At 42.6% G+C, this 17,710-nt stretch overlaps 1 protein-coding gene across 1 annotated transcript in view; it reads right to left on the reverse strand.

Moving 5' to 3' along the window:
• Positions 1–17,710, reverse strand: part of NBAS (NBAS subunit of NRZ tethering complex) — a 317,167-nt gene that overhangs the window by 103,044 nt on the left and 196,413 nt on the right. Inside the window, exons 39-40 of the mRNA XM_059405174.1 lie at positions 8,409–8,485; positions 7,892–8,029 (exon numbers count right to left, since the gene is read on the reverse strand). Of these exons, the coding sequence (XP_059261157.1) occupies positions 7,892–8,029; positions 8,409–8,485 (215 nt within the window). The remainder of the gene's footprint in view (positions 1–7,891; positions 8,030–8,408; positions 8,486–17,710) is intronic.

Here is a 17,710-nt window from a genome sequence, read left to right on the forward strand (position 1 = left end):
GCTCCCACCAAATGTAATTAAGTTTTGGTATGAGAGTCCTTTTACAAATGATCAGCTTTCACTGATGGATTTAATGTTGTCATTGTACATTACTTACATCTAGATTGGCTTTTTTTTTTTTTAACACACATGTGCATTCTCCCTCTCATCCCTTTTATACACATATATGCAAGTGTAAATACAAGCAACCCTAGAGGACACACAATAGTAGGTGCCCAACTAAATATTTGATTCAAGCTGTATCTGCAAGTCTTTCATTTTTTTCTTCTCTAATGACAACAAAGAGAGTTTAGAATACCCTTTTCTGTTCAACCCCTTGACATAAACATGCCTGCTTTTAAAATTCTGTCCTAATAATGGTGGTGACTAGGAGCAGGTAATTAATTCTTTGATGACAGGTTCCTAAGGGTCTTCAAATTTATGGATCATCGAATACTTGTTAAATGTACAGAAAGGTTTTCAAACCTTCAATTTATTGTGTAAAACACAATACTAATGAGAAAGGACAACTCGCAAGGGCTTCTAAGAAAAAGGAAAATCAGTTATGGGTAAAAACCACAGGAACGGGCATCAGATACCCTGATTACTGGCTCTTCTCCCTGAGCTCAGGGTTTTCCATTACTAAAATTGAAGCCATTTTTTCTTTATAGAATCGTCATAGAGATGAAGTGAGGCTAGGTGGATTAGCACTCTGTAAGTTGTAGCCCTCTATGCAAATTATCCTCTTACCATTATCATCACTACTTCCAGCTCTTCCTCAAGGAACTTTACTGGTTGTGATTACTTCCGATATTTAAGTTTTAATAACAGTTCTTCCCCTGAGCTTACACTTTCTCTCAACATACTCCAAAGCAACCCCCTACCCCTACTCATCCCAAAGCTTCATTTCATTCATTCACTCAGGCCCCAAGTGTATGGCATTCAAGTGTCTAAGCACTTTGACGTGAATGTCATTTGACCCTCGTACAACCCAGTGATGTGCATTCGAGACTATGGTTCCCGATTCAGAGACCCCAATCTGCCCTCCACACAGTCTCAGCTATGGTCCGCTAGCGAAGAACCGAGGCAATCCTCTTGCCTCTCACCTACTGCCCTGTCTACAACAACAGGCCCTTTTCCCCCACGCTCCCAACGGGTCTCCATCAGTGTTCTCCATCCAAACTGACACCTGAAATCCCTGCTTTTGTGTGTGTAGGGGATAGTCAAAGCTCTGTCTCTTTTCCCAACGAAGCTCAATGCCATGATCCAAGGGTATGAAAGCTTTTGGCTTCTAGGAAGCTTTTGAAGGACTTTATAGGTAGCTTCAAAATCTGCCTTATTCAGTATTCAAAGTAATATTGCAAAACATCACAGGCTGCAAAAACTAACAACATAAAAAGGCATCAAAAACTTGCACAGAAAGTGTGGAGAATTAAATTATTCTAATTTTCCCCCCAAAATTTGGCAATGCAGTTCTTCAGGGGGTGAATAAAATATAATTTCTTCAAAGTATATGGTCAAGTCCCTGTAAAAAAAAAAAATTATGCCTAAATATTCATGACTACAGAATGCCCCATGACTTAATCTACTGCTTACTAGTAGAGGTAATAAATCCATTCGGGTTTAATAGTCTCCATTTCTTGGTAATATTGGTTGGGAAGTTTTAAACAGGTGGTGTGTTTCCCCTCTAGGGCTGTTATTTGCTTGAGATAATTTTCTACTTAGTATTTTCAATTAGTGGCTTAAAAAAACCACATTTTAGAAATAGTCTACCATAAAGTTTTGAATTCCATCCCCTGCTGGGTTTACTTCTCTAGCATATAAAACTAAAGGACATGTTTCCATTTTTAACCGATTTTATCTTCTGAAACTTTTTAAAAAGAATGCTAGAAAAGATCACACTTTGAGATGCATTTACAATAATTATAAAGGTAAGGTATAATTGAAAACAAAATCAGGGTAAGAATGTGCCTATTCACATTTGCGTATAAAACTGTGACATACATATGCATATTCATAAACTATTTCTGGAAGGAACCAAAAGGGAAACACTGACTTTTTGCTGTCTACCATTCTCATCATTTGGGTTTTATGGCCATGTGTGTATTATTTCTTAAATATAAAAACACACAGTCAATCACAGTCAATCAGGATAAATATGAGGAGAGAAGACTCTTTACAGCTGACCGTCGTCAATCATTGTCCTCTGTCACTAAAAAAAGTAGAGGCAAGATGGCCTCCTCCACAGATAAGCTAGGGAAGCTCCAGGCCCTGTGCTGGCTGGCCGGCTGGCCGGCTGGCTCCAGGCAGGGCTTCCCATCAGGATGTACAGGTCCTTTGTCAGAAATAACCCCACAGATTCTATCAGTACTTTCATTCAAACCTAGAAATCTACCTAAGTTATCCTCCCACAGCTCAGAACCACAGGGGGTGGAAGGAGAGAATGGGATGGCTGAAAACAGAAACAAGGTGAAGTGACAACTGAGTGAAAGCTCGCTCTGCTGAGTGCTATTATGCGTAGGCAACAAATGGAAACCGCTTTTATTTCAATTTCTACAGTGATTCATCGTGAGTTTGTTATATTTAATTCCAAACTCAGCAGTGCTGTTTTATGCAAAGGAAGATGCTAACAGGACTGGAATCGTGAGCCGTTAGGTGGTCCGTGGACAGCTCCGGTACTTCCGACATCCGGTTCTGGTGGCCTGTCTGAGTCCTGCCAACCTATGCAAGCCGGAGCTCCCAAAACCCAGGTCTGAAGGCTGCCCCGACCCGTGGCAGCTAATGGTTCCTGAAGCTACGCACATGCCAGTCAGCAGCCACTGAGGAACCACAGCGGGTGAGGTCCTGGGGATTCAGAGAGAGAGAGATGGGTCCCTAAACCCAAATAAGATCGCCACATGGAGAGGGGACAGCCGTGCATCGCTGACCACACCACAAAGAACCGCTCACAGGGCGTCCGCACAAGAGCAGCCCAGGTCTGCTCAGGAGCGGAGAAGGTTCCACACAGGAGGCTCTCTGGAGCTCAGACTTAGATGCTGAGAGTGGGAAGAAGACGGAGGCACTTAAGTGGGGAAATCACATCTGCACAGGCGCAGCGGTGAGAGAAGGGATGTGAACTCCAGAGAGAAATTCTGAGGAGCTAAAACACAAACTTCGAAAGAGGTGGTGTCGGGCTCATGGCTGCTGGGGTGAGGAAGAGCCGGCCCGATCACCGAGGGGTTCCCCTAGCACGCGAGGGAGAGCGACTTTACCGGCAGCCGCAGTGGAACGTCCGGCTGGACAGGACTCTCGGGGCCTCCGAGCCAGAGACGCTCGGGTCCCAGTCAAAGCAGGCGGAGCTGGGAAGCAGAAGCACCAAGTGACAGCTTCCCTTCCTACCACAGCAACCTGGGGCGAGCCACTGGATTTCTCAGAGTCTTACCTTCCGCCAAATGGGGATGCTCAAAAGGTCAAGGGGCAGAACAAATGCAAGGGCCATTGTAAGAGAAATGATGGCTTTTCAGGGTTAGTCTGCTCTTCCTCCTGCCCACAGACAATTCCCACATGCACGCCCCTAAGTTCACCCTTGTTGTTATCCGACCCCTCCCCTCTTTTCCACACTTCTTAGCCAAACAGAGGAAACCTTACTGGTCACAGTGAAGTTGGCTCACAGATGGCATTTCTGTCCTTTTCATCTGGGGTTAAGTAACTCTTCAACGTTTTCAGTTTCACAATTTTTTAAATTTAAAATTTCAATACCATCTCCAATACATTGTGAGAAAATCCCACATATACACAGGGCACAGGGACGCTTCGACACGGTCGTTCCTGCTGTTCTCTCTGTGTGGAGCGCGCTCGCCTCCTGTCTCCGTGCTGCTGAGCTCATCTCTTCGTCTTTCCTCAAAAGTCACTGTCTCGATTTGAGATCTTCCCCGAATCTGTTTAAATTGTACTCTACACACACATACTTCTCATTCTTCTTTGCTTTTTGTTTTCATAGCTCTTATCACCATCTAACAGAGTATATTTATTTCCTTATTTTGCTTATGACGCCCTTTCCTCGATGGAACATAAGTCCAGGAAGGGCAAGGGTTTTTACGTACTTTGTTCACTCGTGTTTCCCCAGGATCTAGAACATGGCCTGGCATAAAGCAATCACTTGATAAATACTTGAATACACACACACACACACACACACACACACACACACACAATTCAATCATTTCACATGTGCTACAGATTTGCTCATTAGTTCTCAATAATCTACCCAGTGAACACTTATTTACTCCCTTTTATTATCCAGGTCCTGCTCTAGGCATTGGTAAAACCAACAAATACAACATAGACGCTGGCCTCAAACAGTTCATCATCCAGGGAGATGAGAAGTACTTAAATTCCAAACAAGAGAGTGCTTCAGAGCTATGACTGAGGTAAGTATAGGGCAGGACAATGCCCACGGAAGAGCACCAGACAGGCCTGGGGGCACGGCGGCATGGCGGCAGGCAGCGGGAAGCCTGCCCAGTGAGGTAGCACCTGAAGCAAGGAGCTAAGCAAAGAAATGTTGCAGGCGAATATTACAAGCAAAGAGTATGAGTTTGAAGACAAGGAAAGAGAATACACAGGACCCCTAAGAGATTCAAGTGTCCTGGTGTAGCAGGAACAAAGGAAGATGAAGTTGGAGAAACAGGAGGGGTCAGACCGTGGGGGGGACGCGCAGATCTTGCCAGGACAACGGAAATCACGGAGGGATTTGAGGCAGAAGACAGGATGACCACGTCTCCACCTCAGAAAAGCCATTCTGACAGATGTTTGGGAAAAGATACAAACTAACAAAAATGAAGACAGGGTGAGGTTTACCAGGCTGTTACAGTGGTTAGGGTGAAGGAAACATGGAGACTGAATTAACTTGAAAATACGGGGTAGAGAGGAAAAAACAACTGGAGAGGTGTTCACACATCTATTAACTCCCTATGAACACATCTACCTGGAAGAACTTCAGAAAGACTTTGTATCTTGATGTTAAAAAAAAAAATCACGGAAACTTTCTAACTCTTCAGATCTCCTTTGAGACTACCAACCAACACAATGCTTTCCAGAAAGTTGCCAAGAAGTCCCTGGAGAGTGAGCTGGTTCCTGAGCCGGTGCTGCCTTAACCCCTACTGGAGGGCACACCTGTTTCTGTCTGGAGCAGCCGAGAAGTTAGAAATCATGTTGGGAGGCATCACTTCTGTGCCACATGGACTTCACTGGCTTGTGTTCTAGGATTTAATGCTGCTTCCTGAAGCAATGACCCCGAACAGCAGGTGCCTTCTGCTATTGAGCCCAAAAGGAGAAGGGGAGCAGATGTTAGGAACCATGCCATGGGCCGGGGTGGGGGAAGGGGAGGTATGAGCAGTCTAACAGCCAAGAATCAGAAGCGCAGGCCTGGGGCAAGAGAGGAGAGCTCCAAGGAACCTCTTCCAAGGAAAAGATAGTTTGATAGGAAAATGGTGACAGGAACAAGGCCAAGAGTTGAAGGGAAGTAGCGGGGTGACACAAGCTGGAAGGAAGAAACAGAAATTGGAGTTAAGGGTAAAAGGGGCAGGAATAAGTCTTACTATTCTTACCACGATGCCAAGCTTTGGGTCCTTCACATGAGGCACTCAATATATAAAATACAAGACCTGGAAATAAAATGCTCCCACTTCTACTAAGTGAAAGAGCTGCTGGGAACACAGAAGAAACCAAGATGAAAGCACCTTTACTTCTAGCCCTTCGCTTTCAATGTTCTACTTTGTCTCTTCCTATGCTGCAGGTGTGGACATTGTCAATGGGGTTCCTTATGGAGTGACTGCAGCATCTGAAGAAGGAAATGGATTTTCAGATATAAAAGTTGGGGTGGAATTTAATGGTCTTCTCCTAAGTGACCTCTCTCAGAAACAGTACATCATTTGGGACTTTTAACTTTTGGTACAAAATAATTTACTATAGGGGAAAACAGGAAAAATACATGCTGTACTCGAATTTTCCTTCAAGAGGACTACCTTAATTAGGTTGTCAAGAAACTGAAGTGGGGCCACAAAGTGGCTCTGCAGCAAGTCCTTTGGCCCTTCGAGGATGGACGCGTGGTCCGGGCCGTGTGGGTCTGCAGTGCTCTTTCGGGGAGATCCTCCCACCCCCATGTACGCAACTGTCTTCTACGCATTTACAGTAAGTGCTGGGCTTAGGAACCCACAACCATCTTTTCATGTTAACGCTCAGAGCCCAGGGCACACACGAGGTACCCAGCTGACTGGCCTTTCGACCCTCTGTACTCACGGAAAGTGGAGCACAGCGCTGGGCACACAGTGCGATCGTAACACAGACCACGTACATGGGAACCAAAGAGGGGGCTCCCATTGCCACAGTACCCGCTCGGAAATCTCAGTCGAGTACATTCTGAAGACGTGACTGACTTGTATTTATAACAAGGCACAATGCTTTTGGTCAAAGTAAAGCTTCACTGTGTTTCAACACACTTGGGAACTTTAGAGAAAATGGTTACTTGAGTCCATGCTTAGCACTAATGAAAGATAGGGTACTTAAAAGCAGACTCCAGCAAACACGCCGTGAACATTCTTTGCCAGCCGTCTGATTGAATGTAAGAAAGCCATTAAGTACACTGTTCTAGAAGGAAACTTGCCACATTTCCACCTATATAATCACTTCTTTCCCTCAATTTATAGCACAGTAGGTCAATTTCTTATTTCACATAAAAACATACCTGAGATATAAAAACAGAACAAAGGAAAATTACTAGAGCATGGAAGAAAATAACTGTACAAAGCGGCAGTAGCTATCAAAAACAAAACAGAACAAATCCAGAATCTCCAAAATAACGAGTACCTTTTATTAACTGGAAAAAGAAGAAAACATGCCTTTCTTGGCCAAATGTCATCGTGATCAAACTATGCCAGAGGACAGTCCATGTCTAATAATGTCTCCCACGTCTAAGCCTGTGGGAGATTATCCTGTGTGTCGTAAATGGTTCTCCCAAGCCTCCCCACTGCCCTTACTCTCTTTAAAGAAAAAGTGATGAAGGAAAGCCACAGGTTTTTGCCACAAATGGAATGTTTTCATGTGCTTAGCTATGCTTTGGGTGGCTGAGACCGCTAGAACTTTCATTCACATTTGGATTGTGAAATTCCTTCTTTACAGTGTGCTATGAAGTCAGGGGAGAAAGAATCCTGCCTCAGTGCATTTGAAACCTTTTATTGGTACACATACTGGATCGGAAAGTCTGATCTATTTGCTGATCTACTCTTAAAGGTGGCAATTTTTTTAAATACTCCAGTACAAAAAACAGACAATTTCCCAAGGCTAATATTTAAAACTGGTATATACAGGTAAACCTCGTGGCATCTGTCACACCTCTGTGTCCACAGAAGGTGGCACATGTAACCCAAGGCCACGCTTAGACTCTCTGGCTCAGAAATCAACAATAAAGTTGTATCAAAATTGTCTGGAGCGTGGCAGCAAGTGGGCATAACATGTTTCAAGATTTCATCTGTCCAGCTACTACTCCCCTATTTCTGGCTTTAAAATAGATCAAAGTACAGCGCTGCTCAAAGAACTACAGTGTCTACTGTCCTCAGTTGGAGCCATGTTCCTTTTGGGGAGTGGGTTAAAAAGCCAATTCTTCATTTCTCCTCTCCTACTACTTTCACCTACCCTAAGCACTTTGCAAAATAACATAAACGACAGCAAAGTCGCAAGGAGAATCGGCATTCACAATACACACTGGAAACTACCTCTTCGTGATGCCTGGAAAAACAACTCTGTCCAACAGAGCAAAGGCAAGGGCAAACCCATCAGGGAGAATGTTCCGGATACAAAGCAGAATGTTCTGGATACAAATGATTTTAGAGAAGCTTTAATTCTGCTTGTTAATCGAGTGGAAACCACAAGGACTCACCCTGTAGAGAGGATGGCACCTGTCCTTGAAACACGGAGCCAGGCGGGCATAGATCTGGAGGCTACAGTAATAGGCCGCCAACTGCAGAGACAGAGCAGAGTGGGCCTGCTTTTCAAAGCACTTGTTAGCATCTAACACCTAGAAAAGAACATGACAGAACAAACTCCACTGAAAGGAAGTTAAGGAAATCATCATAAACTATTACATTTCTAGTCATCACTGGAGAATTTCAAATCAAAGTTTCCACCGCATCATCTCAAGCTCAACTTTAAGAGGACCATGTTCAATGCAGAAGATACTATAAAGGCAGATCCTATGAGGGTAAAAGAAGATTTGAAATTAAGACTTCAGCTAAAATGGTAGCATTTGCTCTCAGAATACCGATACCATAGTCCCTCCAACACACAAGAACAATGAAAAGGAACCGAATCCTGTAATGACCAATTTACTGGTAAAAATCCCCAGTCTCAGTTTTTTGTTTACTCCTGAAGTCCTCTCTTGGTAAGGGGAAACTTACCTGTGGCAAAGCAAGAAGATAAGCAAGACCCAAGGTCATGTCATTTGGTAAAGCATCACTTGCCAGCTGCAAGAGAACTGAAGGCAAGAAGAAAAAAAAGCATCATTTTACTTGAGGATCTACATGACCTTCGTAGTTACTTAGTAAGTGCCATGTTTTTAGTCCTGTATGATTTCAACAGATAATTAGCTTCAGAGGACTCTTTAAGACCTTTTACAAATGTCTATTAACACTACCCAAATACAGATCACAGGAAATTATATTGTTAAATAGTAACCTTGCCTTACTCAAACTATGCTATCTGTTATGTTTTTAAATAAGAGAAAATTCCGTTAATGCAGGTACAAAGTCTAAGTGCAAACAGATCAGTGACAATGGTTTCTTACAGCTAATCTTTCGGTTTTAAAAACCCAGGCCATGCTATAAAATTATGTATCTCAAGGACAGCTTAATACAGAAAATAAGCATACTAGCATAAAAGATCAAAGCAACAAAACAGCTGTGAGTGCAAATTTCAGATCAGACTTTTGATTACTACAATGAAGATGGTTTTGTTCCTTCCAAGAACATCCCTCTTCATCCCACTCCACAAAAAACCCTAGCCTTGATTACATAATATGTTCAAATAGGTCCCAATGAGTAACAACTTTCCCACATTTTTTACATAAGCAATGACCTATCAATGTCATGGCTCTAATTCTGGCAAGCACACTGCCAACAAAATCTGTGTTTATATACAGTTTGCATTAATAAGGAAATATTTCATTCATTTAGGGTCTTAGTGACAAATACCAGGTAGTCGTATGTAATCACAATGTAAATCCTTTATTTTTAAAGAACACAGACTCTCATGATCTGCACTAATGAAGGAGAACAGTATGTGAATAATCCAAAGTAAATGTTATTCGACTTTGGAAATACACCATATAATTTTTTTTCCAGAAGATTTACCTTCCTAATTGTGTCTTACTTGAACTGAAATTTAAGTCATTTATATAATCTGGGCTTAGCTGGCAGTCTAGGCAATGAGATGGTGGTGGGCTAAGGAACCACCAGCAAGTGTCCAAATTTGACTTAGAACTCAAAATCTCCTGTGGATGACTCTGGGGGAACAAACTGAGCTTTCTCCACTGTGCTTTACAGAGAGAATGTTGCCTCTTTAGATACTGATATCATCCTCTGATTTCTCCAACCTTATGAACCAAGTTGGATCACCGGTCAGCCTCAGGACTTCGAAGGAATCATACAATATCAGAAGGTTTCCTAATCAAAAACTACTCATTTCAAGGCCCATCTGCAAATTCATTCCTTCATTCCATATCAGTGAGAACCTTCTCCGAACCAGACATTTCACTAATAAGAATCAGATTCCGCCCTTTGGGATAAACACACTGGAACAAAAGAAAGTCTCCAAATAAGTAAAAACTACAATGCAAAGGGCCTAAACCAAATTTTGTACAAATAGTTATGAGAGCAAAGAAGTGAGTGTGTTCTAGAACACTACCAAAACTAAAGGATGAAGGGGTTAGCTATATATTCTGGACACCAGAAGATAAAGTAAGAAGAAACTTGTAAGTTTAATTTACAGAACACTCTGAAAGGTATGAGAAAGATTTACTTAGTGTGCAGGAACTGCATACTGGGGGCGCCTGGGTGGTTCAGTTGGTTAAGCGTCTGCCTTACTCAGGTCATGATCTCCGGGTCCTGGGATCAAGCCCCGAATCGGGCTCCCTGCTCCGTGGGGAGTCTGCTTCTCCCTCAGTCCCCTGCTTGTGCATGCTTTCTCTCTCTCTCTTTCTCTCTAACCGTCTCTCTCTCAAATAAATAAATAAAATCTTTAAAAAAAAAAAAAAAAAAGAAATCGCATACTATACACACACACACACACACACACACACACACACTCCCATGGCTGTCACTTGACTTCTATCTACCATTTGATACCTGTCTCACAGTCCTTCAGGACCCATATGGAGGGGAGGAAATATTCCAATAGTATCACATACTAATAATTCTTTCCTGTCTATTTCCTTTCTTATGTAGTTTCTTACAAAGTGACCTACAACTGCAATCTCACCTAGTTTTTTTTCCCACCCCCATTTTGTTTTCAGATACTTCCCTTCTTTATGCACAAAGGAAGCCAATTTTCAAATAAGTGTATGTGAACCCACTCATCAATATTAGCTCTTTCTCCTCAAGGTTCAGAAGCCTTATATTTCAGGTGTGTGGCTTTGCCCTAGTTACCGAAGGTCCACACCTCTTATTAGAGTTGTGCTTGGGGCCATTCTGAGGCCCACTGGGAACATCAGTCCCATTACTGATTCTCTTCCAGTCAGATCTAGTTTTTTTAAATCATGTAATTGACTTAATCTTTCACAAACATGCATTTGTCTGTATCCGAAAACCGAAGTACCTTCAACGGATGAAAATACTCCAGAAGCCATTCCAGTGAATATGCTACAGACTCTGAAGGAAATTCCAAAACAAAAAAACCGAACAACAGACTAAACAAGGAAAAAGAACAGTGATGACATCACTGAAATAAATGCATAGTCCCCAGGAAATATCTGGGGAGGATCTTCATCTGAAATACCTAAGTTTCAGTACGTTTATTTTTTAAATAGTTATATTATTTCTTAGAAACAACTGACAAGATGATCTCTAGCATTTCTTGAACATACATAATTGCATACAAAGCTTAATGCAGCAGGAAAGAGAAAATAGCTAATTTTCATGATCTCAAAGTATGACAAAAATCACCTTCAAATGGAAATCGAAAGAATCATCATTGTTACTTTTACCAAGCAACAAATGTTTACTCTGAGTGAATAATATCCACATAGATTTTATTTCATACTTAAAGTGTGTTTATTTATTTATGTAATTATAATGCTTTGACATTTTGGGGGGTCTTGATAAACCTGCAAGGACTGCCCTTCGCAAACAAGTTGTCTGGGAGCACACCTTTGATATGCAAAGCAACCAATTCAGAGCCAATACTCTGAACCACCTTTTCTCACTGGCTTTTATATTCTTTCACACTCTTCTAACCTTATCAGCCCAGGGGTAGGTACTGGACAAATTGAGACAGCTCTCTAGCCTGGAGTCTTAACAAAATTATCCACACCATCTATTTTAGGCTTTCTCAAGCTTACCTATGGAAAACACAATAAAGGTTTTTGCCCCTGCTTTCCCCTCAACCCTCTGCCTGTGACTCTGGGCTGACCCAAGTGCTTCCCCCTGGGGCCCTGGGGCCTGCCCTGCCTTCTATTTCTAGGGTATGTGAATATAAACTTCTTCCTTCATGACAAACATTTCCACTTCTGGATGTCTTGCCATACCTAAATAAACCCAAAATTCCAGGTACATTTTTTTTTTTTAAGATTTTATTTATTTATTTGACAGGCAGAGATCACAAGTAGTCAGAGAGGCAGGCAGAGAGAGGAGGAAGCAGGCTCCCTGCTGAGCAGGGCTCAATCCCAGGACCCTGAGATCATGACCTGAGCCAAAGGCAGAGGCTTAACCCACTGAGCCACCCAGGCGCCCCCAGGTACATTTTAGAACTAAAACAAGATCTATAAATTAATGAGCCAGAATGATATGGCGAGAAGAAAACCATCCTCAGAAAGTTTGGGGATCAAAACAGAGACCCACCATTTCCTGCATGATTTTGTGTCCCAGAATTCAGAATGTTTAGGACTTTCGGCAAGTTATACTTAAGTATATCACATATTATATGATATCTTCAGCTGGTCTGGGAGCACCCAATGATCAAAGACATTAATATTTCTGCTGTAAAACATTCGAATGCTCACAAAACGAGATAAAGCAAAGACTTAAATAACCTCATGTCAGCTTAGTTCAGGTTTTGATGCCAAGCAAGTTACGAAAAGTCCTTTTGGTTTTCAAAGCATTCTGGATTTTAGATCAGAACCTTAATTTTCCTCACATGTAAATTAGGATTAAATGAAGCAAGCGCAGCTCATCTCTTTAGCATATAGAAAGCACCTAGAAAGCTCCTTCCGCCACCCCTATGAACTACAGATTTGCGGAAACAAGTAATTTTCCTCATTTCTTCATTTAGGACACTTTTTGATTTCCCCCCAAAATGACAGATAATCAGTTCTTCCATTAGTAACTGCCATGGTGGTAACAGGGGGGATTACTTTCATTTTATATAAATCATAGCTATTAGTGAACTAGCTGCTGCATTTAGGTGTGTAGACTAATTGCACCAGGAAGACACCAGCAGACTCAAACAGTCACTCCCGATCAGCTGCCGCACCTCTGGGACCACCCTTGTCCTTAATCAGCTTCTTCCCATGGAGCACTCAACAGTTATTTCCACTAGTTATTCCTCACAACCTCTCTGTGGAGGAAGATAGCTGTTTTCCTCAATCAACAAAGGGGATTTAGAATGAGAGAAAGTCCTTTCAACACGTAAGTAAATCACACCATTCTCGGGGGGGAAAAATGTTCCCTCGAGAGCTCTCCATTCTAACAAACTCAAAAGTTCTCTCCTTTCTACTTTCACTCAGGGCTCACCAAAGTATGAGGCACTGCCACATGGTCCTTCCTTGGCTTCAGGGTCAGGGTTCCCCAGCAGCAATCCTCAAATGACGCTCTTCTGTGTGTGTGTGTCACCAGACCCGCCCCTCCTCAACCGCTGAATGTGGGAGTTCGGTCAGATTAATTTCACGACTCTCTGCCAATCCTACTCCACAAGATCTTCCCAGAAGAACTCAGCCAATACCTCAGTATATTTCCCCAACCTTTATCTCCAGAGTCCTGACCCACGGGCCACTTCATAAGACCTACATTACCAAGTGCTTGTTAAGACTCAAACATTCCCCCACATTACTAATTCTTTACCCAGTACCACTCATATTTCTGACAATGGTGCACTGTTCTCCCCACTGGTAAAACATAAAATCACAGAATCATCTTGGACTTCACTCTCTTCTCTGCTCCCAACCATCAGCCGTCCAAGCAAGCTGATGCATTTCTAAAAAACTCTTTCCCACACTTTATATTTTCAGAGCCACACACTCTAGTTTAAAAACTGGACTCTTTAACAACCTTCCACTCTTATTTGATGCTTTCAGTCTTCCTCCTCCCAATCCATTCTAAAACAGCACTTTCATACTACTTTTCTATTCATTTTAATCAAGCACTAGTGTAATGTCTCAACAACTTAAAACACACACACACACACACACTCCCCTCTTCATGGTTTCCCTTTTCATAAAGAATAAAAATTAAATTGTTTGGTATTTAAGGTCTCTGTAAATATGAACCAACATTAATTTATGGTTTTAACTGACATTATCCATATTCTATACACCAGCCAAATGAGTCTGACACTCAAATGACTTAAGTAGAAACTCTGCACTGGGCTCCTGCCATTGCTTTAAGCAACAACAATAATTATTATAAAGCAAAAATACCTATCATTTTAAAAATATCTGCTCTGACAAGACAGATAGGAGAAACATGTTTTGCAAGAATTAGCTCTAAGGGTCACAAAAACCTATGACCCTGCGATTGCACTACTGGGTATTTACCCCAAAGATACAGATGTAGTGAAAAGAAGGGCCATCTGTACCCCAATGTTCATAGCAGCAATGGCCACGGTCGCCAAACTGTGGAAAGAACCAAGATGCCCTTCAACGGACAAATGGATAAGGAAGATGTGGTCCATATACACTATGGAGTATGATGCCTCCATCAGAAAGGACGAATACCCAACTTTTGTAGCAACATGGATGGGACTGGAAGAGATTATGCTGAGTGAAATAAGTCAAGCAGAGAGAGTCCATTATCATATGGTTTCACTTATTTGTAGAGCAAAGAAATAACACGGAGGACATGGGGAGATGGAGAGGAGAAGGGAGTTGAGGGAAATTGGAGGGGGAGATGAACCATGAGAGACTATGGACTCTGAAAAACAATCTGAAGGTTTTGAAGGGGCAGGGGGTGGGAAGGTGGGTAAGCCTGGTGATGGGTATTATGGAGGTTACATATTGCATGGAGCACTGGGTGTGGTACATTAACAATGAATTCTGGTACACTGAAAAGAAATTTAAAAAATTAAAAATTAAATTTAAAAAAAACACAAAGGAGATAGTATTACCTCATTGCTTTTACACAGGCTCGGAAGGCTAACACAAATCACCAAAATCAAGAGAGATGATTCATCTGTCCAGATGGTGTTATGAACTATATGTCTGTGCTCCCCCAAAATTTATTTGTTGAAGCCCTGATTCTCAGCATGGTGGATGTGGAGACAGGGCTCTGGCAGGTAATCAGAGTTACAAGAGATCATGTCCCTGGGCACCAAAACCTTCTAGGCAGCACAGAGACTTAAGGATTCTTACAAAGTAGAAGTCAAACCCCACACACAGGAAGTTTCTCAGTCTTTGAATCTGCAAGCCACTGAGGCAACATCTGACAAACTATCAGGGAGAACGTGAAGTAGACTGATCTCACGGGGTCTCACTGGCATTCACCAGATGTCACACTTGCCACAGATGGGAGTTACAGTGATTTTAAATTAACATTAAGGTATATGGGGGAAAAAAAAAAAAGCCTACCCTACATTCACTTATCAGGGTGTATGAATTTAATTTGCAAAGCTAGTTCTAAAATCTTGAAAATAATACATTTTCTATACAAGGTATACAGTGAAAATCAGATGAAATCTATGCCCAAGCCTCCAAGCACTAATTCTATGCAAACTCACCAACTCTAGAAAGCATTCTATGTTAAATTTAATTCCAGCACTAAATTAACGTAGGAAAGCTGCCCATATTATTGATTTGGAAATCATTAGCCATTAAATCATTCATTTAGCTAAATAAATAATGATCAATTTTTTTTTTCTTCAGTCAGTCTCCATAAAAACCTTTTCATCAACTTTATTAAAAAATTCTGAAAAGTCAAATTATGTTGGAAGTTTAATTTGTTTCATGACCTACTTGTGAACCAAAGTCAGAAGTCATATTTTTACAATTTTTAATTTGGGCCGTTTAACCTGTATCACTCTTTAATTCTGCTGAGTTCCTGACAAATACTGATATTATAAAGTAGCCAAAGATATCTATTTCAGATATATTAGTGTTAACAAGAGATACCTAATATGACAGTATTTATGAACATGCATCATAAATTTTAACCCCAAATGTAAATCAAAGGAAAATTATTAAAATCACTTCCACATTTTGAACAAAAATTCCATTTTTAATATACACAAGGGTTGTGAAAGCTTTTCCCAATCAATTCAAAAAAATCGGAAAAAAATTTGTGTTGCTTTAATGGAGTTGGATTCTTTCCCTTGGTGGAGTATTAAAATCTGAGGGTCAGGAAAGACAATGTGAAGAAACACCAGGACTGAAAGGGAACACCTGCAGTCCCATAAAACCTCACAGACACACTAAGAAAAGCACACACGCCCCGGGGCCTCGCATTCAGCTTCACCCGGCGCGCAGCCTCCCAGGGACTTCGGGCCCAGTGACTGTGATGCGCGCGCCATGCCCACTCTCCGTCAGCGTGCAGGGACACTGCACCCACCCCACAGAAAACCGAGCAGCCCTAGAAACGTGTTAGAAATAGACAGAACACTCGGGGTCTGCCCTCAGGTGGGAGAGCCCAGACCCAGACATCAAAGGCTTTCTCCAGACTGTCAGGGGAGAGGCTCAGAAAGCAAGTGTGTCAGTTTGAAGAAGAGACATGATGAGGGGTTCGGGAGGTGGGGAGATGCTGGAAATGTTAAGTGAAAGTTCCAAAGGGTCTGGACAACCAAACTGCTTTAGGAATTCTGAAACTCATGTCATACATGGGCCGCACTTCAGAGATTCTATACTGGATCCTGGGCCCTTAGTACTTCTTAAAAATTCCCTAAGGGGTTCTAGTGCGAAACAAGGATGGAGAATGATAGCCGCCGGCCTTGGAAACCAGAGGAACTGATAACTGGATCGGCTACCACGAGCCAGGACTCCGAGAACGTTAACACAGTCCGAGGACCCATCTATGAAACGGTGCCCACAAGGGCCCATCTGGCAAGCAACAGTCCAGGCACAGAACCTACAAGCTACTGTGCCCATTTTACAGATAATGAGGTAAAGAAAAACTCAATAATACTCTTCTGCTTGAAACCCCTACAGCTTTCCGTGGAAGGTTCATTTAAAATGTTTAACTTAGCACATGAGGCCTTAGCCCGCTTCCCAGCCTCGTGTTGCCTTGTTTCTTCCCTGGTTACCCACATATATTCTCCTTTCCAGGTATCAGAATAACCTTCGAAAACCTGGGAAAACCGTGATGTTTGCCATCTTGGCTTCTGTGAATTTTATTTCCTCTTCCAAAATACGCCCCTTGTCCCTCTCCCAACCCCCCTTCTCAATTCCCAGCCACCCCGCTCTTTTGATCTGCAACGCCCTGTTCATCCTTCAACACCCAGGTCGAATATCACCAGCTCCCGGAAGCCTCTTCAGACCCCCTTTCCACTCCGCTGTCACACTGTCTGTAATCGCAGTGCCTCTTGTGGGACTGTTACAGCCCTTATCGTACACAAATTAGTCTGTCTCCTCACCTCAACAGTAAGCCCTCTCAAGACAGGACCGTGTCTTCCTTAACTTCGCATTCCAAGTACGGGGACACTGAAGGACCATTCCTTCCGTGAATAATGAACACATGGTGAGAAAAGGAACTGGACGGGGATCCCCTGATTCCTCATCACATATGCTTCCCCTACCGCAAGAGCTCCTGGAAAACACCTATTGGCTTCATGTTTCGTGATCACTGGGACGCCTCATCACCGAGCTACCAACTGTAGAGAGATGGCCAAGTACCTAAAGACCCTGTGAGAAGGGAGGCCTAACAACCCAGAAATCTGTGCCTCACAAGGGTTTTTCACTTTCTCTAGGCGAACAGCTCTGGAAAATAGCAGAAGCCTTCACAAGCAATTTGAGAGGGTCTGCAGCGAGAAGGCTTCCTTCTCTTGGACCTTTATAATCTGATGCCTTTATCTTGCCTTTTTGCAAAGCAAGCCTTCTATGTGAGAGGTGCTCACATTCACACATTTGTCTGCTGCAGGCTAACTAACAGAAAAACCGAGTGTTGGGGTGCCTGGGTGGCTCAGTGGGCTAAGCCTCTGCCTTCGGCTCAGGTCATGATCTCAGGGTCCTGGGATCAAGCCCCGCATCGGGCTCTCTGCTCAGCGGGGAGCCTGCTTCCTCCTCTCTCTCTCTGCCTGCCTCTCTGCCTACTTGTGATCTCTCTCTCTGTCAAATAAATAAATAAAATCC

This window comes from Mustela nigripes, chromosome 7 (assembly GCF_022355385.1).
Source record: "Mustela nigripes isolate SB6536 chromosome 7, MUSNIG.SB6536, whole genome shotgun sequence".
NCBI classification, from domain to species: Eukaryota; Metazoa; Chordata; class Mammalia; order Carnivora; family Mustelidae; genus Mustela; species Mustela nigripes.